Here is a 26,864-nt window from a genome sequence, read left to right as displayed (position 1 = left end):
AGGACAAAAGTTAATCTTTTGCTTTATTAATCATATGACAATAAAAATATTTGCACAGTGCTTTGTGGTTTATAATGAGATTTTTTGGTCTAATAAAAGTTATTTCATTTTCTTAATAGTCCTCAAAGTAGGTAGATATATTATTTTTATTGGCATACATCCCTATCAATTATGAGAATGATATTGGGAGAGAATATATATAATGCTCAGGAAAGCAACTGTTTTGAATATTTTTAGACACTTTGGAAGGGCTTATTTAGATATAAGCAGAACACTCACTACAAGCCAAACTTACCAATTTTTCTGTGTCTCCTAAGAAATGTTACTACTGTTTGAAAAAAATTGACATTGCTAATCTTGTTGCAGTTGGTGTGCATATTTGAATATGAAAAAAGACACTTCAAAATATTTATAATGAAACATTTCAGCGTTTTATGTTCGTTCTTCTCCAATTTGTCTGAATTTGAAAGGTTATACTGCACTACTTCAAGAAAGATTAAAGATTGGTATTTTTCAGTCAAATGTATAGAAGCAGAGAGTAGAGTGATGGTTGCCAGTGGCTGGTGGTGGAAATGAGGAATGAGGAGATGTTGGTTAAAGAATACAATATTTCAGTTAAGAGGATTAAGTTCAAGAAACCTATTGTACAACATGGTGACCACAGTTAAAAACAATGTATTGGCCAGGCGTGGTGGCTCATGCCTGTGATCCCAGCACTTTGGGAGGCCGAGGCGGGCAGATCATGAGGTCAGGAGATTGAGACCATCCTGGCTAATACAGTGAAACCCCGTATCTACTTAAAAAAAAAAAAGAAAAAAAATACAAAAAATTAGTCGGGCCTGGTGGCAGATACCTGTAGTTCCAGCTACTTGGGAGGCTGAGGCAGGAGAATGGCGTGAACCCGGGAGGCAGAACTTGCAGTGAGCCGAGATTGTGCCACTGCACTCAAGCCTGGGTGACAGAGCGAGACTCCATCTCAAAAAATAAATAAATAAATTAATTAATTAATTAATAAAATAAAATAAAAACAAACAAAAAAAACCAATGTTTTGTATATTTGAAAATTTCTAAGAGAATAGATTTTAGGTGTTCTCATCTAAAAAATAATAAATATATGAGTTAATGCATGGGTTAATGAGCTTGATTTAGCCATTCTGCAATATGTACATATTTCAGAACATCATATTATACACCAAAAATACATACAAATTTTATTTGTCTATTAAATAAAAACAAGTGTTTTTCTTATTAACATATGTTTCAGCTACTTTTTTATTGTGGTAAAATACCATAATATAAACTTTACCATTTTAAATCATTTTTAATCGATCAGTTCTGTGGCATGAGAATATTCACATTGTTCTACCACCATCATTGCCACGCATTTCCAGACATTTTTCACCTTGCCAAACTGAAACTCTCTACATTAAGCTCTAAGCCTCCATTTGCCCCTGTCCTCAACCCCTGGCAACCACCATTCTGCTTCCTGTTTTTTATGAATTTGATTAGGTAACTCATAAATCAAATCACACAATATTTGTCTTTTTGTGCTTGGCTTATTTCACTTTGCATAATATCTTCAAGGTTTACCCATGTTTAGCATATATCAGAATTTTCTTCCCTTAGTCCTAAATAATATTCCATTGCATATATATATATATATAGTTTATTCATTTATCCATATATTTGTGTATGTATATGTGTGTATATGTGTGTGTGTGTGTGTGTGTGTGTGTGTATATATATATATATATTTTTTTTTTTTTTGAGAAAAGGTCTTGCTCTTGCTCTGTAACTTTGAACTCCTGGGCTCAAGTGATCCTCCCACTTCAGCCTCGAGAGTAGCTAGGACTACAGGTGTGTGCTACCATGCCCAGCTCATTTTTTAATTTTTATTTTTTATGTTTTGTGGAGAGGCAATCTTGCTTTGTTGCCCAGTCTGGTCTCAAACTCCTGGCTTTAAGCGATCCTCCAGCTTGGCCTCCCAAAGTGCCAGGATTAGAGATTGAGCCATCCACTTGACCAGTTAAAACATTTTTAACGGAATAATTTTATTCTTTAAAATACTGCTGAAAAATCTAAGTGGGTAAACATTTTTATAAGATGGTTGGAAATATGGATATGATTATTTCTATTTTTTATCATCCACTTTCATTCCTTGGATATTCTTGAAGTATTTTGTTTGCAAACATTTATTGTTTTAACTTGAAAGTCTTAATATTTATTGAGCATCTATGTGCAGTATGGAATAAGTCTCATAAAATCTGAACATCTGGCAACATATCGGTTCACTTTTTCACACAACATTTTGTGTAGCTGAGTAGCAGTTACCATCTTTAGACAGAATTTTCATTCTTTAGTGGAACACAGATTTTATATTTTCTACCTTTCTCATTTATATATGCCTAGATTGACACAGACCTGTCCTCTCGGCCTGGGCTATACTTGACATGTGTCTAGTCCAAATTAAGACATGTTGCAAATGTAAAATTCACACTGGACTTCAAAGATTTAGTATGAAAATAGATGGCAAGATAGTCCGTTAATACTTTTTGTATTAATTATATGTATAAACGATTACACTTTTGCTAAATAAAATATATTACTAAAATAAATTTTACATGTTTCTTTTTACTGCAGCTCCTACTGGATAATTTAAAATTACATGTGTGCCTCACATTAGATTATTGGTCAGTACTGATCTCAGTGTTTATATTCCAGTTCAGGGGTACTAAGCCTGGGGGCCAGATCTGACTGGCCACCTGTTCTGATATGATCAGAAAGTTAGAATGGTTTTCACAGATGAATATTTGCGATTGATTTGATGATAGGAAACATTAGCTTTGAACTCTAATTAAGTGAAATGTTATTCTCCTAAAAGGAATTACATTCTTCTCATTAGTAGACCTGTATTTCAAAATATTGTACTCAATTGTATTTTGAATTTTGTAAAACACATCATGAAATTCTTTTTCCTCGTTATTTAAGTTCATATATTTTATCCTTGTTTTTGCCTCTTGGTGTGCAAGGCCTAAAAAGTATTTACTATCTGTTTCTTTAAGACACAGTTTGCCAACTGCTGATCCAAATGGTCTGGGCAAGGCAAGTTTGAGAAGGAGCTAAGCATACTGGAAATGTTTTAGATTCCAGTCGGCAAGAGTTCTAATCTTATTAACTGGTCTAACCTCTGAGTCTTAGTTTTTCTCATCTGCAAAATGACAATAATGATTTGTTTAGGGTTATATTGAAGATGAAGATACTGTATGAGATATATTGTGGATGAGGTGACTCTAATGTCCCCTCTGCCTAGAATGCTCTTCCCATGTCCACCTTGACTTGGTCACCTCTTGCCCACCTTTGGCTTCATAACCTGCTAGCTCAGGGGAGCATTTACTGGTCTGCTCTCCAGCCTAGGGTAGTTTCCCTCTAAATTCCACACTTCTTTTTATGCTTGTCATACTTACTCCTACTTGTCCTATGTCTGCCTTCTTTCTAAGATGTTAAGCTCCATGAGGGAAATGTCTGACTTGTTAACCACTGTTTCCTGACCTTGACACATAATGAGTATTCAATAAATGTTTTTTGAATGAGGTTGATGATGCAAAATTCTGTACATGTGACACAAAAAGAATTCAAAGGAAGGAGATTATTTTTTTCTGTGGAGATTTCAAAGTTTGTGTCTTGAGAAATGGGTCATGTTTTGGGACAGACAGCTCAAACATACTTGACTCTTCCCCACTACAGGACTTTCTTAAAGATAAGTGAGACAGTGCTAGCACTAGCACAGTGCCTGGCACATAATAAGTCCTCAAGAAATTATCTCTCCTCTAATAATGGATGATGATGATGAATTCAAATATTGAGCATGAAAATATCAAAGGATCTAGGTTCCAGATAAAGTTGAGAGGTCAAACTTTTTGGAAAGCAAAATGGAATCCATTTCAAATTAAGTAAATTAGTCCTCCTTAGTATCCAAATTCAAACCATTCTGAACAACAAAAGTTTTAGCTCTTTTTGAAAAATGAACAGGATTAGAAATGCAGGACAGTAAAAATTTAGAATCCAGATCAGGTTCTGAAAGTCAGAACTAAGTAAAAATAAATCTTCTGAGGTTATATATTAGTTACAAGTTTATCCAATAAATGTCCCTTTGCCTAAAAATGCTTCTGGTCAGAGTGGTAACTGGCAGTTGTAGGGTACCTGCCCCCTCAGAGCATGAGGCTGAACACCTGGGAAGAAGAACCACATAGGGCATACTAATGCATCCACTTTAGCCTTTCACAGCAGGAATGGACAGTTGGGCTCCAGAAAGAATGGAGCCAGTAATGAAATCCAGTGCCAGGGTTCCCTTTTACAGCCTTTTCTAACCTTATACATTGTAAAAGGCCAGGTTTGCATGATGAAGACGGCTTCAGACAATGGACTCTTTTTCCTCCTTTATTTATATTTATGTATTGCACCAGACTTCAGGGCTTTCCAGAATTTCTTTTAATAATTCTATATATCCCAGCCATAATTTTCACCACAGCTCTGTTCAGGTTAACTGGTATTTGTTAAATATCTATTCTATGCTAGGCATGGGAGATGTAGAGATAAATACATACTAAGAGCCTACTTTAGAGGAGCTCAGTCTGGTGGAAGAGAGCAACACGTAAGAGACACCACTTACCACGATGGTAAGTGCTGTGATAGCACCCTGCATAATTAATATAGGAGCACAGTAGAGGGAATCAAAGATGGGCTCCTGGGCCTAGGACTGAGAAGTCAGAGCAGGCTTCCTGGAGGTAAACTAGAGCAGAGTCTGAGTGTATGTGTGAGTGTTAGTTGAGGGACAGCATTTTTATTAGTCTGTTCTCATACTGCTATAAAGAACTACCTGAGACTGGGTAATTTATGAAGAAAAGAGGTTTAATTGACTCACAGTTCCACAGGCTGTAGAAGAAGCATGGCCAGGGAGGCCTCAGGAAACTTACCATCATGGAGGAAGATGATGGGGAAACAGGCACCTTCTTCACATGGCAGATCAGGAGTGAGAGTGTGAGGGGAAGTGCTACACACTGTTTAACAACTAGATCTTGTGAGAACTCACTTGCTATCATGAGACTAGCAAGGGGAAAATCTGCCCCCATGATCTAATCACCTCCCACCAGGTCCCTCTCCCAACACTGGTGGTTACAATTCAACATGGGATTTGGGTGTGGACACAGAGTCAAACCATATTATTAAAGGCAGAGCAACAGTTTGAACATTGGCACAAGTATGTGTGTGTGTACGCTCATGACACTGTGTGAATGATACAGCATAGTTATGGTAATCTGCTTGTGTGTTTGTGTGTGTGTGTGTGTGTGTGTGTGTGTGTTTAAGACGGAGTCTGGCTCTATTGCCCAGGCTGGAGTGCAGTGGCACAATCTCAGCACACTGCAACCTCTGCATCCTGGGTTCGTGATTATTGTGCCTCAGCCTTCCCAGTAGCTGGGATTACAGGCACCCACCACCACGCCCAGCTAATTTTTGTATTTTTAGTAGAGATGGGTTTCACCAGTTGGCCAGGCTAGTCTGGAACTCCTGACCTCAAGTGATCCGCTCACCTCGGCCTCCCAAAATGCTGGGATTACAGGCGTGAGCCACCGCGACAGTAATCTACTTTTTATCCTTATATTCTCCACAACCCACAACAGAATTTATGGTTATAACAAGTAACTATGGCAGGAATTCCCAGAGTGGGGAAGGAACTTGATAATGCAGTAGGGGTTTGAAGAGTAGATTTTGAGAGTCTCTCATAATTTCAGGATGTAGGGGTATTGATGACATGAGATAGTTGTATAACATGAGAATAACTATGACATAGCCTAAGGGCAAGTCAGTTGTAAGGAAGGGGATGGGAGAAGAGGCAGATGAGGAGGGAGAAGCCAGATAGTAATGCCATGATAAAGACCTTAGGTTTTTAACCTGTAGGCAGTAGGGAGTCACTGAGGGGTTTGGAGTGGACAATGAGATTGTCAGGTTTTTGTCTTACATTAGAACTCAAAAACCAGCTAAATCCAAAATATAGAATATGTATGGTATAGTCTGCTCAAGGTTTAAAAATTTTTTGACCCAGTATTGAGAATATATCCAAACTTTAGAGTCTGTATTCCCTTACGGCAACACTATGTACAGATAAATAGCAGCTGGCTCACTGGATGGTGAAAGAAACCATTTTTCTCTCACTTCCCACACATTAAAGCCCATGGAAAGATTCCCGAGTGTTCCAATTTTGCTCATTCCTGAACTAATTATGCTGTTCTGTGGTTAGTCAGGACTGAGCCAATTAGTCCACCCCATCATGGCATGGTTTGCCATGATTGTTGTCTCTCGACTAGGACCAAATGAAATGGGAAGAGTCAGTAACCTCTTGGATGGCCACAGGTGCCGAGTGTAGGTGTAGGCACACCACAAGACAGTAGAAAGTAGAAATACAGTAAATAATTTCAACAAATGTGTGAGCTGATGTGCTCGAGCTGTGAATACACTGTTTTGGTGACACAAAGGAGATGACAAACTGCCTCAGGAAAGGTGACCCAAGGAGATTAGAGAGGACTTTAGTAAGGAGAGAAATAGGGGAAGAGAATTTTCCCAAAACACTCCTAGGATTTACTTGTTATCTCTGCCTAATTATTTCACTCTCAAGCAACTCCTGGTTTAAACAGTAGATCATACGGTTACCCTGTATAGAGCAACACTGTGGTGGAGACTTTTAACTTTCCATTAGAATCATTCCTTTCTTTTTTTGAAATACAACTATACTCTATCTCCTAGCCTAACTTGCAGTTGGAAATGGCCATGTGACTAAGTTCTCTCCAATGGAACGGAGGCAAAAATGATGTGTCTTCATTAGCGACAGAGTTGAGGATTATGAAAATAAAAAGACAATGTGCTTCTATCCCTATTCCAAACTTCTTGTGTCACAAGTCTAATTTGCACTGTGATGAGGGGAGAGCTTTCAATTAGACATGAAATGAAAAAATTGAACCAGGTTGAATGAAAATTATTCATATTTAATTTTATTTTTAATTGACAAATAATAATTATATATATTTATGAGGTACGATGTGATGTTATGAGAAACACACATCGTGGAATGATGACATCAAGTGAATTAACATGTCCATTACCACATAATTATCACTGTTTGGTGGTGAGCACATTTAAAATTTTGAAATATATACAACATATTATTAACTAGGATCACCATGCTGTGCAATAGATCACTAAAACTTATTCCTTCTAATGGAAACTTTGTACTTTTTGACCTTTGTACCTTTTGACCTTTGCACCTTTTGATAACTGTAGGTGACTAAATAGTTATTTGTCTGCTTGAGATGTTTTTAAGGAGCATTTGAATGCATTGCTATGCAGAAAAGCAAGTTGTCAACTAATATGGCGATGTGATACCATTTCTGTAAACATAACATTCACATACTTTACATGTACCTGTATTTCTATACACGTGCATAGGAAAATGTCTAAACTATTAAATACAAAACTGTTAACAGCACCTCTGAGTATTCATTAATTGTTGTATTGTGTTAGAATGCATTAATGGATATTTTCAATATGAAAAAATAATAACATTGGGTGCTGTTTTTGATAATCCTAGAGACGAAGTAGAGGTTAGGTAAGTTTCATTAATAATTGCAGATAGCCAGTGGATCTTTATCTAGTTTCTTTTTTTGTATAATCTTCCAAAATGAATTCTCCTAGATTAAAGGCTCGAAATGTAATTTATTTTCTCATTATATCATAAAAAATCATATTAATAGAATTCTGATTTTTGACTCTGAGCTTTCATAATTTTATGCTTCAATTTGAATTTAAAAATTGCCAGTTTGTTGCTAGCTATTTTTTCATTTTATCATATTTTCTGGTGTATCCAAGACAGAATTAGAAATCATAAGCGTTGAAGTTAGACATGCCTGGATTTGAATCCCAGTTTTTCAATTTTCTTTGCCCTGTGTTCATGAGCATGCTACTTAACCTCTTTAAGCATCATTTACACAAACGTGCTGAAGTTATTTTGAGAGCTGAATGATACAGTATCTGCAGTGCCCAGAACAGTGTGACAGAGTAGGCAGTGAGTATCCCACCCTTTTCTCTTCCTCATCTTTGTTCTCGTTTCTGTTCACTTTTAAGAAGCAGGATATATAGTTTAATGCAATTCTTAAATAAGAATTTATTAATCTTCCATTGCCCTACACTAATTTACAGTACCTTTTTTTTTTTTTTGATTCTCACAAAAGTTTAGTAGACTGTTGGCAACTTTAAAAGCAAAGGGTTATAATAGTTTATCTCCTTTTGTCTATTTTTATAAATTTTAGGTTTTCTTTTGAATTATATTTGATCTTTTAAAAATTGATTGGAAATTAGGGAAAAGCAATTATGTTGGAGAAAGTGTGTACATAGATTAGATGATAAGAAATAAGTACAGTAGTAAATTAGATATATTGGTGGGTGACAAAGAAAGGAGTATTAAAAAGAGGCTTTCTTATTACAAAATTAATGCATGTCTTTATCTTTATATAGATAGAAAGATAGATAGATATTGTAGAAAATTTAATTGAGTAAAGCTGATATAAATTAAAAAGAAAGAGGATTATACTACTCATCATGGCCTCACTATTCTGAGTAGCTATTCTCAATGTTTTGGCATGTGCCTTTTTTATACATACTGATCCATATTTAAAATTTTATTTACTTTCTGAGACTTGATTTTTCATTTAATATACTGATATTTTTCCCATTGTTAAATATTTCATGGCACTATTTTAAATAGATGATGATATTCTACCCTACAGGTTTATTTTACTAATCCCCTTATTTTTGAACATTTACATAGTATGCAATCCTTTTACTATTGCAAGCAATGTTTTGTCATCCTCTTAGTCAATCTTTGGGTGCATATCCATAATTATTTCTTGTTGACAAATTTTTAGAAGTGGAATTTCTGGCAAATTAAAACCACAATGAGAGATGCCACATTACTCCTGGAAGAATGGCCATAATTAAAAAGTCAACAAACGATAGCTGTTAGTATGGATGTGGTGAAAAGGCAACACTTTTAAATTGGTGATGGGAAGGTAAATTAGTACACCCTCCATGGAAAACAGTACGGAGATTCCTTAAAGAAGGAAAAGTAGAACCACCATTTGATCCAGCACTCCTACTGTGTCTGGAATTTATTCCTTCCAGTGGGGTCTTGGTCTTGCTGACTTCAAGAATGAAGCCGCGGACCCTTGCGGTGAGTGTTACGGTTCTTAAAGATGGTGTATCTGGAGTTTGTCCCTTCAGATATTCAGATGTGTCCGGAGTTTCTTCCTTCTGGTGGGTTCACAGTCTCGCTGACTTCAGGAGCGAAGCTGCAGACCTTTGCAGTGAGTGTTACAGCTCTTAAAGGTGGTGTGTCTGGAGTTGTTTGTTCCTCCTGGTGGGTTTGTGGTCTCGCTGACTTCAGGAATGAAGCCGCAGACCCTCGTGGTGTTACAGCTCATAAAAGTAGTGTGGACCCAAAGAGTGAGCAGCAGCAAGATTTATTGTGAAGAGCGAAAGAACAAAACTTCCACAGCATGGAAGGGGACCCCAGCGGGTTGCCGCTGCTGGCTGGGGTGGCCAGATTTTTTTCCCTTATTTGGCCCTGCCCACATCCTGCTGATTGGTCTATTTTACGGAGTGCTGATTAGTCCATTTTACATAGTGCTGATTGGTCCATTTTACAGAGTGCTGATTGGTGTGTTTACAATACTTTAGCTAGATACAGAGTGCTGATTTGGTGCATTTTTACAGAGTGCTGCTTGGTGTGTTTACAATCCTTTAGCTAGACATAGAGCACTGATTGGTGCATTTACAATCCTCTAGCTAGACAAATGTTCTCCAAGTCCCCCCTCCACCCAGGAAGTCCGGCTGGCTTCACCTCTCACTACTAATGGGTACTTACCCAAAGGAAAAGAAGTCATTGTAAGAAAAAGACACATGCACATATGCATGTTTATAACAGCACAATTTGCAAGTGCCCATCAACCAATGAGTGGATTAAGAAAACGTGGTATACATACACCATAAAATACTACTACTCAGTCATAAAAAGGAATAAAATAATGTCTTTCGCAGCAACTTGAACAGAACTGGAGGCCATTATTCTAAGTAAGGTAACTCAGGAATGGAAAACCAAATATCGCATGTTCTCATTTATAAGTGGGAACTAAGCTTTGAGGATGCGAAGGCATAAGAGTAATATAATGGACTTTGGGGACTTGCGGGGAGATTGGGAGGGGGTGAGGGATAAAATACTACATATTGGGCACAGTGTATACTGCTTGGGTGACAGGTGCACCAAAATCTCAAATCACCACTAAAGAACTTATCAATGTAACCGAAAACCACCTGTACCTCGAAAACTATTGAAATTAAAAAAGAAGTGGAATTTCTGGATCAAAGACTGTAAACTTTTTTTTTTTTTTTTTTTGAGATGGAGTCTTGCTCTGTCGCCAGGCTGGAGTGCAGTGGCACGATCTCTGCTCACTGCAACCTCCGCGTCCCGGGTTAAAGCGATTCTCCTGCCTCAGCCTGCCTAGTATCTGGGACTACAGGCGTGTGCCACCATGCCCGGCTAATTTTTTTTCTATTTTTTGTAGGGATGAGGTTTCACCATGTTACTCAAGCTGGTATCAAACTCCTGAGCAGGCGATCCACCAGCCTTGGCCTCCCAAAGTGCTGGGATTGCAGGCATGAACCACTGAGCCCAGTCAAAGATTGCACACATTTTTAAGGTTTAATATTCTTTGGCAGATTTTCCTCTACATAATTGTAGCATTTATGTTTTCACTAGCAATAAATAAAAACACCAGTTTCCCTGTATTCACTAGTCCTTAAATTCACTAATCTTTATCATCCATCAAATTTTTTGACCATTTAGTAAGTTAAAACACATCATCTCATTGTTTTAGTTTTAATTATTCTATTAATAGTAATATTGAACTTTTTTGTATGTATTTTCTTTTGCTACATGTATTGTTTCTTTTATGTTATGTGTTTACTTTCTTTGCTCTTACTTTCCTTGGCTTTTATCTTTTAATGAATGATTTAAAAAATCTGTCTGAAAGTGCACTTCACATATTAAGCATATTAACTTGTTGTCACATCGCAAATATTTTCTGAGTATATTGTTGCTTTTGATCTTATTAAAGTTCCTTTTTGAGGTATCGTTCCAGACTTTCATTTCGTTAATTCTATCCATATTAGACTTAGAAAGACCTGCTTCCTTTTAGACTTTATGACTCCAACTATATTATCTTATATAACTTTTATTATTATATTTAAATCTTTAAGTTACCAAAAACGTGTGAAGTAAAAAAATGCCTCTAACGTGTTTTTCTAAAGTGATAGTCAGTTGTCCTATTCAATAGTACCTATTTCATAATTCACTCTTTCCTAGTTGACTTGAAATTTGGGCCACGATCCCTATCTGAGCCCTCGATGCTCGATGTATTGTGGAAATTCAGATTGTTTTAGGATTTTAGAAAAGTAATGAAGTGCGTAAACCATATATCTGTATGCATATGGTGAGAGGACAGAGGCAGATTGAGCTTCATGGATGAGGTTGGACCAATGTTGGGCCACAAAGGATTGATGGGGTTTGTCTGGATGATGGAGTCCATACCAGATGGGCAGAGAAGCAGGAGAAATACTCGAAGATAGGAATGAGCACGTTGAGGAAACCAATCTGAAGAGATCTTTACTAGGTAATTACCGGAAGTAGCCTTATTGGAGCTGAAATGTACGTCATGCCCAGCTCAAGCCACATTCACACTCTGCTCTATAAGGGTGGTGGCCTATCTGGCTTATTTTTTCTGGATCCCAGAATTCTGAATGCAGTTCCCAAGTTCTTTGATTCAGATAATTACTTTAGTAGGTGAGAAATGCACAGAGAAAATGTGTTCTTCTCTTTGGGTAGAGTAATGAGAAAATTTGAGTAAGGAAAAGTAGGCAGGACTGGCCTCACTGAAGTGGCAGCTTGAGCAGAAAGAATAGAGAGACAGCCTGGCACATGTGATTCTCAGCTGAACTCTCAAGATGTTTTGGAGTATTCATAAACAACTTATGATGTTTTATTTGATACATTTAATTGTCCTTCTCAATTTGGTAAGTGCCAGCTTATCACCCTAAAGATGTGCAGTGTGGCTGCATTTTATTCCTCTCCTTTGTCTTATAAATCCTGTTTTGTCTTTGTTCCTTGGCTTAGTCTATCAATATATTACATCACATGCATGTATATAATTTGTGGCAAAATAACTAAATGACTGAGTTATATTCTGACACTAATATTACTTTCTTCCTGAGCTCTCACCCACTGTATAGTGGGGGCAAAATAACTGAATGTCTAAATCAGTTTAAAGCTTAGTTTAATCCAGTTTTTTTTTTTTTTTTTTTTTGAGAAGGAGTCTCGCTGTGTTACCCAGGCTAGAGTGCAGTGGCATGATATTGGCTCACTGCAACGTCCGCCTCCCAGGTTCAAGGATTGTTTTACCTCAGCCTCCCAAGTAGCTGGGATTACCTGCTTTTACCACCATGCCTGGCTAATTTTTTTTTTTTTTTTTTTTGTATTTTTAGTAGAGATGGAGTTTCACCATGTTGGCCAGGCTGGTCTTGAACTCCTGACCAGGTGATCTGCCCACCTTGGCATCCCAAAGTGCTGGGAATATAGGTATGAGCCACCATACCTGGCCCTAGTCATTTAAATCGTTATTTTAGGTCATGATTTCTCTCAGAAAGCCTCTCCTTTTCCCTGTTGGTTTTCTTAAGGTGCAATATGGAAGAAGGGGTTGTGTGACTTTCATATCCTCTAGGCATTGGGGGAAGAGGCCTCTGATGTTGTGCTGCCCTTTGGAATGTACACATTGGCATGGCAGCTGCTGGTCGATGGAAGGATGGCCCATGTTCACCTGGCTGCTGGATGCCCCATTGGCCTGCAGTGTGTGAACTTGTGGCCCATTCTTTTGGCTCAGGCCTTTTTTATGGTGGTTCTTCCTAGATGATCCAACCTAAACTTGACTTCCTTTGTTATCAGAAACTCCTTCTGACCTCTGACTGAAACACCCACTTGACCTTGGCTTAACTGCTCTGTGACACTATCATCACTATAGAGCCCTCTTTTCTTGACTCTGCCAATATCCTGTGACAAACTTCACAGCTTAACTCTCAGTTACTTCCACGTCCTAGGACACATGAAAACCAAGCGTGGTTCAGAAAACCTAAATCTCAGGCCTCCTTCCGCCTGCCTTTGATATGCCATTGTGTCGAGGTGGCTGTATCCTAGGTTGCTACAGAATAGCTTCTTCCTGTGTCTTAATATTAAGGGGAGGGTGGCAGAAGCCCCTTCTGCCTAAGGACTTGTTTTCATTTACCTGGTACTTGTCTTCCTCCCTAAGCTACACCCTGTAGAAGGAACATTTAGGACTCACTCATCTGGCTATTTGAGTTTTCTTCTCCCTTTTCTTAGACTTCTTCCTGTATTTTCTCTAGTTCAGAAGGGATGGAGATTGTATTTTATTTCTGTGTTGTATCTTTCTTATTCCTCACTCCAGCAAAGGTTCAACAACAGACAGAGTCCTTACTCTTAACTTTAAAGGGGCAGATTTGTGGGCCGAGCCTTCTAAATTTAGCTGTGTATATGTTAATTGGGAGGAGTAAAGGTTTTTCTTGAGAGGCAAATTCTCTCTCAAGGAAACAGCCTTTTTTGCAAGCATATTGTCTTGTTGCACAATTCCATTGTACACCCAGCAACAATATTATTGTGACAAGTTCTAGGGATGCCTGGGGACTAATTTTGGCAGCTTTGTACTTGCAAAGGCCTGAAAGAAAAGCACCTTGATAATTTAAAAATGATTACCCCAGTTATATTATCCATTATAATATATGAAGGACTTCTTTAAACTTGTGACATGATTAAGATATTTGAGTTTGATACCTTAGGTTCCAAGGAATAGAGACTCGCTCAGATCTTCTAAACTCATGGGACATTTACTGTGAGGACATATGTGACATATCTATTAGGGCTGATGGGTTGCAATCAGTGGGAGCTGATCCAGGCTAACTTAGGCAAAACCAGAATTTAATAGGATGCAGGTGGTAGCCCATGGCATTCAAGAGAAGGCCAAGGAAAGGGTCTGTAGAGAGTGGGAATCACTCTGGACATCTCAAACTAAGGGAAAATCTCTTTACAGTGCTGCTAATGGGACAGATTTTCTCTTAATTCTTTATGCCTCTAAGTGGCTCCCTTCATGACTATCTCTTAAGAGAGAGGCTCATTGGCCTGGCCAGGGTCAGGGGCCCACCCCTTTGTTTGTGGAGCACAGTTCCTCCAAAACTCAGAGTGGCAGTGGAAGAATTGCAGTACAGAGGCAGTTTGAGAGGGCAAGCTGAATTCAGGTTAGAGCACATGGCATTCCTGGTCATGGCAGAATATCTAAGCAAAAAGTTTATACTCTGGATACTGAGTCAGGACTAATTTAGAACCATTTTCTCCACAGAATGTGTAAGAGCTAGAATTTATTATTACTTAAAACAAAACAAAACAAAAAACAGGAAAGGAAAAAGATCTTAAAATCCATTTAAGGCTGGGCACCGTGACTCACACTTGCAATCCCAACAGTCTCGGAGACGGAGGTGGGCGGATCACTTGAGCTCAGGAGTTCGAGACCAGCCTGGGCAACATGGCAAAACCCCATCTCTACCAAAAATACAAAAAACTAGCCGGGCATGGGATAATCGCTTGAGCCTGGGAGGCGGAGGTTGCAGTGAGCCAAGATTGTACCACTGTACTCTAGCCTGGACAACAGAGCAAGACAGACCCTGTCTCAAAAAATAAAATAAAATAAAATAAATAAAAAGTTTCTTTAAGTGCTTAGTAAGTTTTGAAGAATTCCCTTTTTTGTCCTTTTAGACAAATTATAACCCTTTTAAAATAATACTCTTTTAAAATAGTTATGTTTTGGTTTGCTGATTATCAAATATTATGATGGTTTCTTTTATACCTTCTCTCTTAAACTGCTCTCAAGAAGCTACAGGCTGTGGTCAAAGTAGCGTCTTTCAAAGAATTAGCAAGGATAGGAGAGGAATCCCTGAGTTTGGAAGCTTGGGCTGCATTAACCATCACTAATGCCCAATGTCTTAGAGCTAATTTATGGCAGAGATAGAATTCACAGCCAGTTATAAATGAAAGGTTTCTATCTCTTCCCCAAGATGAGAAGTGGCACTCTTGAATTTCTTTATAGAGGGACTTAAGTGAGATTCATTATTAAAAGTAGGGGCTAGGTCAGGACTTAGTTAAGGCATCTCTAAGATTGCCACTGAGTTAAGCATGTATAGTTTGAGGGAATGTAATTGAGCCAATGCAGAGCTGAGAACTGAGTCTTCAGTTCTGCCTGCATTGTAAGACTGGGCTCTTGGCACATATTCTCCACTTATATTTAAGTTCAGAAATAGATTAAGTATGGGTTCACACTAACCATCTAGCACTTTGCTTCCCAATATGAATAATACCTTCTACTACTTTAGCTGATTGGATCAGCCATGCCCTTTCTCTGTGCTTCTTCCTCAAGGTTCAGCTTGTCTTCTCCCCTCCCTCTCCCAAAGTCATGTCCGGCCACTTCACTCATTTTACTTAGAACTAGTTTCATCATGTAATTAATTATTAATTAAAAATAATAAATATATTACTTATTAATAATGCCCCATATTACCACTTCTCATCTTTTTCTAGCCAGATACTACATATTACTTATACTTCTCCATCTCCAGCCACTCCATCCCTAAATCATATTTCTGTCCTTTACTTATAGATTGTATTGTTTATGTGTCCATTTGGCTGTTATGAAGTGCCCTGTGTCATATATTGTTTCTCACTTGCTATTATTTTTTAATTGTCTCCTTAACCATATTGCACTTTACTGTTAACCTATTTGTATCTGGAAAAATGTCTAGTACAGTTTGTTGCATGCGTAAACATGTCATATTATTTAATGCTATGATTTTCTAAATTATGAGGGAAAGTGCCATCAATTTGGTTCAGCTCAGGTTCCCAACTCCCTCCTTGCCCACAACTACAATTTTAATCAAGAGCTAAGCTTTTGTAAAACTTTTAGAGGCTAAAAGACAATAAAAGACCATTTTTTAACTTGCCCAGTTTAGTTATAAACCTTGAAACATGGTCTTGTGCTTCTTCATAGTCCCTAGTCTGATTCCAAATTAATTATAGGTATTTAACAATTATTAAGATCAAATAAATAAGATTATAATATCTTATTAATTTTAGAAATTTTAAAAACATTTAAATTAATTTTAAGTCAAAGATAGTTGGAATGTATCCTTAATTTATCACAAATGTTGAGCACATGAAGTCATTCTTTAAAGAAATTGTATTCCTAAAATATAATACCTTCTCTATTAACTTATATGTGTAATAGAGATAAAAGAAGCATATGAGTGCGTATGTGTACACACACACACACACACACACACACACACACACTTTGAAAACTCCATTTGATAGTCCCAAGAATCAACCTTACTGTTTATGGCAGAACAGATAGCATTTATTTGATATGTTGACCTTTCTACCAGTTTGATTTTATGCATCTGAACTTTTCAAACCAATGCCTGGATTTTGGATTCATTTTTGTGGACAGGTAGGAAACCAAAAATATCAGTCCTATCCAATTTGAAAGGGTACAGACTCATTTATTGCTTAATTCTTTTACCAGATATTTTTTGTGTGGCCACTCTTAATTCCAGTAATGCATTTCCAGATACAAATTAACTAGGTTGACCAAATTCAGAGTTTTCTGGACATCCATATACCAAATAGTGGCTTCCCCCACTCTCCCAGCAGCCACCTCCTGTTCCCATACATAAATGGCAGCCAGCAATGGCTAGAAACAAAGGACTCTCTCCCAGTCCCTGAATACAGTGACATTCATTCTGAGAGAAGCTGGGGCAGCTCTTTGAAAGCCGACTTCTTCAGCTCGACAATAACACACAATGAGTTATTGACTTGTTTATATACGGAGCTCTTTTCAGTAACTAACTCTGACTCCCACAGTCTGGACAAATGATTGATTTCGTGGTTAGAAAAAGAGAAAGCTCTCGCGCTAAACTCTGTAGTGCAAACTACTTCTTCTCCATTTGTTCTGTAACTGAATAGGACCTTATTAAAATGCACTTTCCAAAAAAATACCTGCAGCTGGCCTTTATAACCATGTTTTGTATATATAAATAAGTAATTTGTCCCAGTCTTTTGTATATTAACAGACCATTGGGAAAGTTGTCAATATATATGAAGGCTGATTATCGTGTTGTTTCTGCTAAAACAGTATTACCTATATTGATCAGCATGTAAAATATGGATCAAATATTTATTAATAGATCAATTAATCTATTGATCTCATGAAAACCTTGAATTTTTTATATTAATAGATTCAGTTTTCTTGTTGGGTCATGTTGATTCATTAAGCACATTTTATATAACACATATCCTTCACTTTTAAATCATTAGCTATTCTTAATACAGAGAAAACAACATGCAGAACTATAGTTCAGAGCAATGAGAGTTTGGTTGGACTAAAAGGCTTTTCCCCCTTTGGCTAGTACCTATCTGGAATGTCAATATGAATTAGGTAGACAGAACACGCTAGCTGGTTAAATTACTGTACCTTTTCTAAAGATATTAATAATCGAACTCTAGAGTTACTATAGTATTTTCTGATATAAAATAGATTTTTAAAGATCTTAACATGTAGTTAAAATTTTTACACAATCTGTATGATTTTTCTAAGCACACTTTAAAATATTTTGGGGAGAGTTAAAAAGAAAATCCATCATTGGTTAGTGATGCACGTAGGATGGGATCACTGCTGTTTTGACTGTATTTCTCCAGCAGGAGGTCTTGAGCAGGTTTTCCCCTCTAGGATGTCCATAAGAGAGCTTCCTAAGCCAGCAAACATTTGAAGAATTCCTCAAAATTAAGAGCACTTTTAATTATGGTCACAAGGGGCTACATGTTTTTAAAAGAACTATATATTACTAAACTGTGACCCCTTAGGGCTTTGGAGAGGGCATAATGCCTGAAACCTTAGTATTAATAGTTTTAAGTAAACTGATATAGTTTGGAAGGTAACAATCAATGGATATTGTTTCATTGGAATCTGTTACTTCAGGTACATCTTTGTGGATTTTTTCCCTTTAGTTTCTAAACTAACTGCTTGATGTGAATTTATTCCTTTTTATCTTCTGTTTGTCTAACCAGACCATTTTCCTGAAACAATTTTGTTCAGTTTTCTTTGCCAGAGCCATTATGTTTCTTGTTTCTTTCATTTCAGATACTGTTCTTGACTAGTTTCTTGATTGTTTTTTTATGGTTCCCACTGGTATTGAATGAACCCAACTTCAACCTAAGTATGTATGGCTAATGTTTGTTGCAAGTTTTAAAAATCTTAGCAGCAAGGCCTGACAAAAATGATGAATGAAACCTTCCTGTTTAGCTTCTTAGATTTTCATGTGCACAATGAATATTTGAGGATGCCTTCTTATATTTAAAAGGGACAAGATGTAGTTAGAACCAAGTGACTTGATTTCCTCCTCCCCTATATGGTGGGGATTTGATTTTTCAGTTATATGCAAATTTTATCCACCTTTCTGTTTCCAATTTTTAATTTTTGAAATCTCTACCCTTGTTAACACATGAAAAATTGATCTCAGAAATATCAAACCCATTGACAAAAAGTTATTTCATATATTTTAGATAAGAACAGCGAATCGAAAGCATATAGTTTTATTTTAATGAAGAAACAGGATATTCTCATCAAAGGTGACAGGAGAGAAGAATCCTACCATTGTTACCATGTCGTGGAGTTTAAGGGAAAGATGCTGTTAGCACTGCATATTAATACCTCAGGCTGAAAATGCCCTTTCTTAATTTGACTTTTTACTTTCGGTGATTTCCTCTAAATGCTTTCATTAAAATGTATCTTTTGGAATGCCTTGTCTATTTCCAGAAAAGGCCCCATGTGTGTATCCTTATATTTTGGTGACCATTTATTTCTTAATATCTTACTGCACTTCCCTTTTGGGATTATGCCGTGATGGTTTTCAGTAGCATCGGTCTGTTTTCCCCCTTTTATGTAGATTAGTTAGTGCTTCTTTAGAAGTTGAATATTAGAGTGGAGGTGATTTTTTTCCAACTGTGGTGCTTTCAAAGGCAAAAAATTCCCACCTTTTAAATAAAAAGTTCCTTGGCAGCAGTTCTAAATGTCATGGCCCCGAAAACGCATTAGCATCAGCCTCACCTGCTGTGGCACCAAAGAGTTTCATGGTTCTGTTTCTGTTTTGTTTTGCTTCCCTTTAACAAAGATCTGCTCTGAAAGTTTTGCATTTGGAAATAAATTTTGTAAAGAATAGATGAACTTGGTAAATATTCTCCAGCCTGGTCCCTCTCTTCTACACCCATTTCCTCTCGAGACGAGAACTCCCCTGATAAACAGATGCTTTAGACCAATATGTTGTGCCATGGTTCACACCTAGGCTTACATGTGTGGAAGTTGAGCTTGATATTTAAGTTTTCATAGCATTAAGGGCTTTTTTGTATCATTTAACCACAGTAACAAATATATTCCTTGGGAATCGTTTCACATAATGATGTTTATTGCGGCACTATTCACAATGGCAAAGACTTGGAATCAACCCAAATGTCCATCAGTGACAGACTGGATTAAGAAAATGTGGCACATATACACCATGGAATACTATGCAACCATAAGAAAGGATGAGTTCGTGTCCTTTGTAGGGGCATGGATGCAGCTGGAAACCATCATTCTCAGCAAACTATTGCAAGAACAGAAAACCAAATACCGCATGTTCTCACTCATAGGTGGGAATTGAACAATGAGATCACTTGGACACAGGAAGGGGAACATCACATACCGGGTCCTATTGTGGGGAGGGTGTAGGCGGGAGGGATAGCATTAGGAGATATACTTACTGTAAATGATGAGTTAATGGGTGCAGCACACCAACATAGCGCATGTATACATATGTAACAAACCTGCAGGTCGTGCACATGTACCCTAGAACTTAAAGGGTAATAATAAAAAATAAATAAATAAGAAAAGATTTTTCAAAAACTCTTTATCACTGATTCTCATTCTAGGGCAGGGATTGGCAAACCACTGCTTGTTGGCCAAATTCAGCCTGCCACGTGTTGTTATTGTTGTTTTTTAAAGTTTTGTTGAAGCATAGCCATGCTCATATATATGTGTGTGTGTGTATATAGTCTATTTCATGCTACAATGGCAGAGTCAAGTAATTGCTACAGAGATTGTATTCTCCCTCTGCCCCCACAAACCCTAAAATATTTACGATCTGGCCCTTTACAGAAACATTTCCCAACTCCTTATCTAGAAGGATCATCAGAATCACCAAAAGATTCCTGGGCCTTTTCTCTCTACCAAAACAGGATCTCTGATATACTGAGCTGTGTCTCATATCATTGGATGAAGTGTCTCAGGTTTAATACTATTATTCTAGTATATATGCACATCTAGATTCAAGAGATCATATTTTTGAACCTCCCTTCCTCTATTTGATGTCAAATATAGGAGTAAGTCTTCAGGTAGGGTTTGGATTAAAGATTTATGTTCACTCAAACATGATTTTCCAGGCATACAATTGAGAAAGCTTACTTAAAACAACAACACTAACAAAACAAAATGTAAACACATAGTTGTTATTCATTTTCACTCCAATCCTCAATAAGGAAATATGGTATGGCAAGTCTGTTGCTAAAGCATTATTAAATATTCCAATTCAGAGGGTTCTGTATTAGGCTCTTATTCTCTATTAATGTCAGTCTGTTGAGCAAATATTATTTTGGGAGTTTAACATCATTTTTGTTTGAAAATAAGAATTTCATTAAAAAACATAACAATTTCATGTTTTGTATGAAAACAGCATTTGTTTCTATAAGGACTATTTGTAAAGAAATACAGAATGGGCCACATTCATTTTTTATAACACATGGGTTAGCAGCAGTAGTGGAAGACCTTTATCTAGCTTTGTAAATGGAGCAGGTTTGAGGTAACTGTTTATGTATTTAGATGCATGATGCTTTGTCATGAAATATCATAAATGATTTAGCACCATTCTAGACTGTTGAACTGACACTTTTGGTTTATGTCATTGACTTCTTATCCCGACATAACAGCAAACAATTTACTCCCTACTCATAATGAAAGGTTTTAATAGAAATATCAACCTAATTTTTTTTAAAAAAAGTTGTGTTCATTTTAATGAAATGCTTTAAAAAAGTACTCATCAGTGTCTAATATCTGCAGTTAAGGACACTCTTGCCCTAAGTCATCTTTAGTAATCCTCAATACAATAAAAGATTGAAAGTAAAAGATTCAGTTTGTTAAATGTTTTAAATATAAAATGAAATTTACAGTTTTTTTATGTAAGTATCAGCAAAATTAATATCGAATTGCATTCATGATTATGCTTAACTAGCTGTTTGAATAAATGTCGCTATTATGAGCCAATAGATACCTGCTTTCATGCTGTTTATTTATTTTTTCTAGCTGAACCTGGCCATGAATGAACAGAAGGAGGAAATTACAGAAAAAGTCATTCTTTCAATGACAGCAAAGGAACACCATAAGGAACATGAAGAAGTAAGGAAATAACTTTCTATATTTTAAAACTGCAGTGAGGGTCATGCGCAATGGCTTACACCTGTAATCCCCACACTTTGGGAGGCCAAGGCGGGCGGATCACGAGGTCAGGAGTTTGAGACTAGCCTAACCAACATGGTGAGACCCTGTCTCTACTAAAAATACAAAAATTAGCCAGACATTGTGGCACGCACCTGTAATCCCAGCTACTCTGGAGGCTGAGGCAGGAGAATCGCTTGAACCTGGGAGGCAGAGGTTGCAGTGAGCCGAGATTGCACCACTGCACTCCAGCCTGGGCAACACAGTGAGACTCCGTCTCAAAAAACAAACAAACAAACAAAAAACCAAAAAACCTGCAATGAACACTAATTTTAAAATTAAGATAAATTTTACTTTGGTATAGACAGCATGAAAAATAATTGCATGCTTAAAAGAATAAAACAAAGTATAATTTTCTGAAAAAAGTCTCATGAATATTTTCTCATAAGTTTCCTAAATTGGTAAATTGTTACATGCAACTTGAAATTGGAAGTTATAAAACCTGCTAACATAGGAAAAACATTAAAACATTTTTTGAATTTTTGATAAATACTAAATCTTGCTGTTATATCTGGTTTTCTAAGAATAGAGTTATTGTTCTGAATTTTAGAAATACCAACAAAGTTATATTTTGTCAAGGGAAAACTATAGTTTACAAATGTTAAGCCTAAGTGAGCTAATCAGAAGATTCTGTAGGCAATATTGTAATGAAGAACAATATTATTATTAAAGCAAACCTTCTTCTCTTCAAAGCTCATGCTGTGAAGTTGACAGCATATTCCATAAATGAAATAATACAAAATTGGTGTTAGACAAAAGCGGAAAATGATTTTCATGTCGTTTCCTGGAATGCAAAGGCATTTAATCTTTCTAAGGAAAGAAAGTGAATTTTCTAATTTCCATGTACTTCTGTCAGTAGAAATCCAAAGTAACTTCAGAAATAAGATAATGTGAATATTTTAAAAATAAACTTCTCATATATTTCTTTTTTGATATTTTGGTAAAGAAATGCATTCAAGCTTCAGGGTTTTGATATTTCTTGTCATTATGATTGCATCTTCCTTACTAGCCATGTGTTTTGTAATAGATGAACAAATAGCATGCACCAAATGTTTCTGTGTAAATTCTATTCTTACATTAGAGACCATATTAGTATTTGGGACATACTTGTCTAGTATTAAAGACTATATTGTAAAAATTCATTATCCATCTCAGTAGATGATATTTCATAAGGAAAATTAAAGTTAAACCATTTCTAAAATGCAATAAATAGCAATAACACAGATTTAAATTATAGTTCTGACTCATTCTCCTAAATATTAACAAGTTACAAGACTAGGTTGTTAATTATAAATTTGAAAAAACATCATTCTCTGTGTTTGAAAAATGTTTTACCAGAATTGGAGAATTTAATTACATTTTCACAGTAAGTTAAAAATGAATCTACCATGTATCTTGGAAACTTTGGGAAATGCAAAGAAGTCTCTCTAGATTAATTAGTATAATTAAAATAATATCTATAGCAATATCAATTATTATTAGAGATTAAATAGAAAATATTGTAAAAGAATAACAGATTAAGTATTTTCTTCCTTTTAAACATTGTAATTATTTTGCCTTTTGATATTTTATGCAAAATTATAATTTCAATGGACTGAAAACTTGAAGTGGCCTTGGAAAATGATCAGCATAGCAAATATGTAATTTTTAATCTTACCTTGTTAGCAACATTGGAAATGAAAATTATCATTTCTGGAAAATCTAATGGCAATTATGTTTATTTGGTGTTTCTTCTTTGTTATTGTCATCTTTATTTTTTTTAGCACTATATATTTTGGTGTTCTTCTTACACAATGCCTTATTTAGTCATATATTTGCTTTTTCAGCTCTGGCTCAAAAAGCCTTTTGTTTACTTCAAGTATCAAATACACAGCGAGGAGAATATATATTCATGTATGTGTATGTTTGTGTGTGTGTGTTCATATGACACTTTCTAAATATATTCCATAGTCTCTGAAGATAATTTCTGTGTGCTTACTTGGAAAGTGATTATATTAATCTGGATGTGTAAGTTCTAACTTTTTGTTAGAAAAAATCTAAAAGACTCTTTTTAGAAAAGTCCTTGTTACCACTAAGATAGCTCTCTTGCCAGGTGAGTTATCAAGGCATTTAAAATGACACTATTTTCAGTTGTTTCTTACCCCATGAGTGGATGAGGAAGTTAGACTATCGAATAGCTTAAAAAACTTGTGATTAGAAAAAGTCTAAAAATTTAGGGCTAAAACATCAAGTCTAATCAACATACAGAGAAAGGAAATCCTGATGGAAAAGAGAAAGGAAAAATTTGGTGGTGAAATTACTTCAATATTTTCCCTATGATTTTTATACAAATACATTCCTGGACAATTCTCAAACCCCAAATTAAATGTCATGAAATCTGAGATTTAGATCTGCTGCTGCCTACAGTTTTATCTTAAAATCTTGTTTTATTTCACATAATTTTTCCACATGAAATTTGGGAGTAACAGTAATGTATGCATCATAAAACCACTTTGAGGTGATGATGTATGTTAAAGTACATTAAGCTTTTTAAAAATTTTTTAAAATTTTTTAATTTTAGAGATAGGCTCGCTCTCTGTTACCTAGACTGGAATGCAGCAGTGTGATCATAGCTCACTGCAGCCTTGAACTCCTGGGCTCAAGTGATCCTCTTACGTCAGCCTCCTGAGTAGCTGGGACTTTAGGCATATACCACCATGCCCAGCTCATTTAAAAAAGTTTTTGTAGAGATAGAGTCTTGCTATGTTGCCCAGGCTGGTCTTGAACTCCTGGCCTCAAGTGATCTCCTCCCTTTGGCTTCCCAAAGTGCTGGAATTACAGAGGTGAGCCACTGTGCCCCGCCACATTAAGCTTTTTGGAAATTTGCATATGACTTCTTATTATCAGTATAAAAGTGCATTATTCCAGGTTCTGTATCGTGTAGGTACCAAAATGACATTAAATGTGTAGAATGTTGTTAGAAGAAATGCCTATGAGAGAAAATGGAGAGAGCACTGGATAAGGCTGAGAAATCTGTCAGACTGAAATGCAGGCCTGACCCCAAATGAGGGAGGAAAGGAAGGTTGGGTAGAAACATCCTGGACCACTGTGAAGTCTAAAGGTTTGGCAAAACTGTTGGTGGATTTTTTGAGCCAAACTTGGCCATCAGAGGAGTCCTGTGACTCTCAGGGATAGACCCGCTTTAATATCCTCAGGCATTGGTGCTAACCTGGGGATGGATTTCAGAGCACCATAGATGGGACCCATGGTCACTTATGCTCCTGTAGTTAGAGGTCTATGAGACACAGTGTCATAGCTGTCCCCATAGGTATAGTAGACATCATCCTTGTAGCTATCAACATAACCCCATTGCCAGAAGAGTTATGAAGACATTGAAGTTGTCTATTTTCAATTGTTCCTTCTCCCATGAGTGAATGGGGATGTTAGATTGTTGTATAGGCCTAAAAGCAGCACATAAAAGACCTCTGGCTGAAAATAGGTTAGATCTACCTCCAAAATGTTTCCCATCTCAGAAGGGTTCTAGGAAACTATTAAAAATGTGGTAGTATTTGGGCCAGGTGTGGTGGCTCACGCCTGTAGTCCCAGCACTTTGGGAGGCTAAGGCGGGCAGATCACTTGAGACCAGGGGTTCGAGAGCAGCCTGGCCAACATGGTGAAACCCATCTTTACTAAAAATACAAAAGATTAGCTGGGCATGGTTGTGCATGCCTGTAATCCCAGCTACTTGGGCGGCTGAGGCAGGAGAATCACTTGAACCCGGGAGACAGAGGTTGCAGTGAGCCGAGTCCATGCCACTGTACTCCAGCCTGGGTGACAGAGTGAGACTCTGGGTCAAAAAAAAAAAAGAAAAATCCACAAAAATTTGGTAGTATTTGAAGTGCTGGCAATAAGAGGTGCTACGCACTTCAGATTTCCTGGTTAGTTACGCCAGCTCAACTTCCAAATAAAGACATAGTTCACTTTGCTCTCAGGCTCCCATGTCTTTTCCAATCTTCATTCAACAAATCAGGGTTATGTTTCCTTCTTACCCCTTAAAACATTGTATTATTGACCCTGAAACCAAGAAGAGATTTTAAGCAGTTTAAAATTCTAATTTTATTTCCCTGCCTCCTTTCTGGTTCAGCTTAAATATGTTGTTAATTAGAAAGTTTCTTGATCTTAAATTGAAGTGCTGACCTGGCTTTGAGACCATTCCGTGTGTTACATGCCTAGATGACGTTCCTAGTATAGAGGCCGCCACCCTTTGTGCTGATTTCAAGTGACAGTTCTGTGCAAAGTGCTCTGGAGTTCTCCTTAATAACATGGGTGGATTCAAGCCCACACAGAATTCAGGCTGACAGCTGAACTCATCACTAGAAAAACCAGGAGCTCCTCAAAGAGTCATTAATAATAGCCAATGTACAGTGTTCACAATGTATGGCTCAGAAATGCACAGCTTTAACATGTCTGCTTTTGAAGCCTGATTATAAACAGAATAACACTTTGCTCTGTCTATAAATCATCTTGAGAATTGAATTGAATTCAAAGGTTACATGCATGCACCATACAAACATGATCAAACTGCCCTACATGTTATGCAAAAACCTGTCTGTATGTTTATAGACATGTGCACATTTGTATTCTTTTAGAAGTTTGGGTTTGTTTTCTCACCAGAATATTCAATATTTTTTTGCTACCTTCTGCTTATTTGTCACTCTCCCAAATTCTGTACAAGTATCACTTCCGTGCTGCATTTCCACGGAGAATGAAGAGTCGAATGTGTAGGCTTTCTGCTGCACAATGAGATGGTGCATTTTTTCAGCATATGCATACGTAAGCCTTCTTTTGTGAATGGGACTGATAGGGTCAGATAATGTTTAAAGGGAAAGGCTTTATGTCTCTCAGGCCTCTATGTTTCCACATGGATGCCCCCACACACACATAGATTGAATTATGAACAGACCCATTAATGCTGGGATCACAAAAGGTCAAGTTTTGTCTTCTTTTACCCCTATTCACATTGCCTTTGTAGAG

General features: G+C 36.8%; 1 protein-coding gene across 1 annotated transcript in view; it reads left to right on the top strand.

Moving 5' to 3' along the window:
- Positions 1-26,864, top strand: part of DCDC1 (doublecortin domain containing 1) — a 508,775-nt gene that overhangs the window by 202,752 nt on the left and 279,159 nt on the right. Inside the window, exon 12 of the mRNA XM_021926829.2 lies at positions 21,660-21,752. Within this exon, the coding sequence (XP_021782521.2) occupies positions 21,660-21,752 (93 nt within the window). The remainder of the gene's footprint in view (positions 1-21,659; positions 21,753-26,864) is intronic.

Source organism: Papio anubis, chromosome 12, assembly GCF_008728515.1.
Source record: "Papio anubis isolate 15944 chromosome 12, Panubis1.0, whole genome shotgun sequence".
NCBI lineage: Eukaryota > Metazoa > Chordata > Mammalia > Primates > Cercopithecidae > Papio > Papio anubis.
The sequence above is the reverse complement of the archived record's forward strand: the minus strand, read 5'-3'. Positions and strand labels throughout refer to the sequence as shown.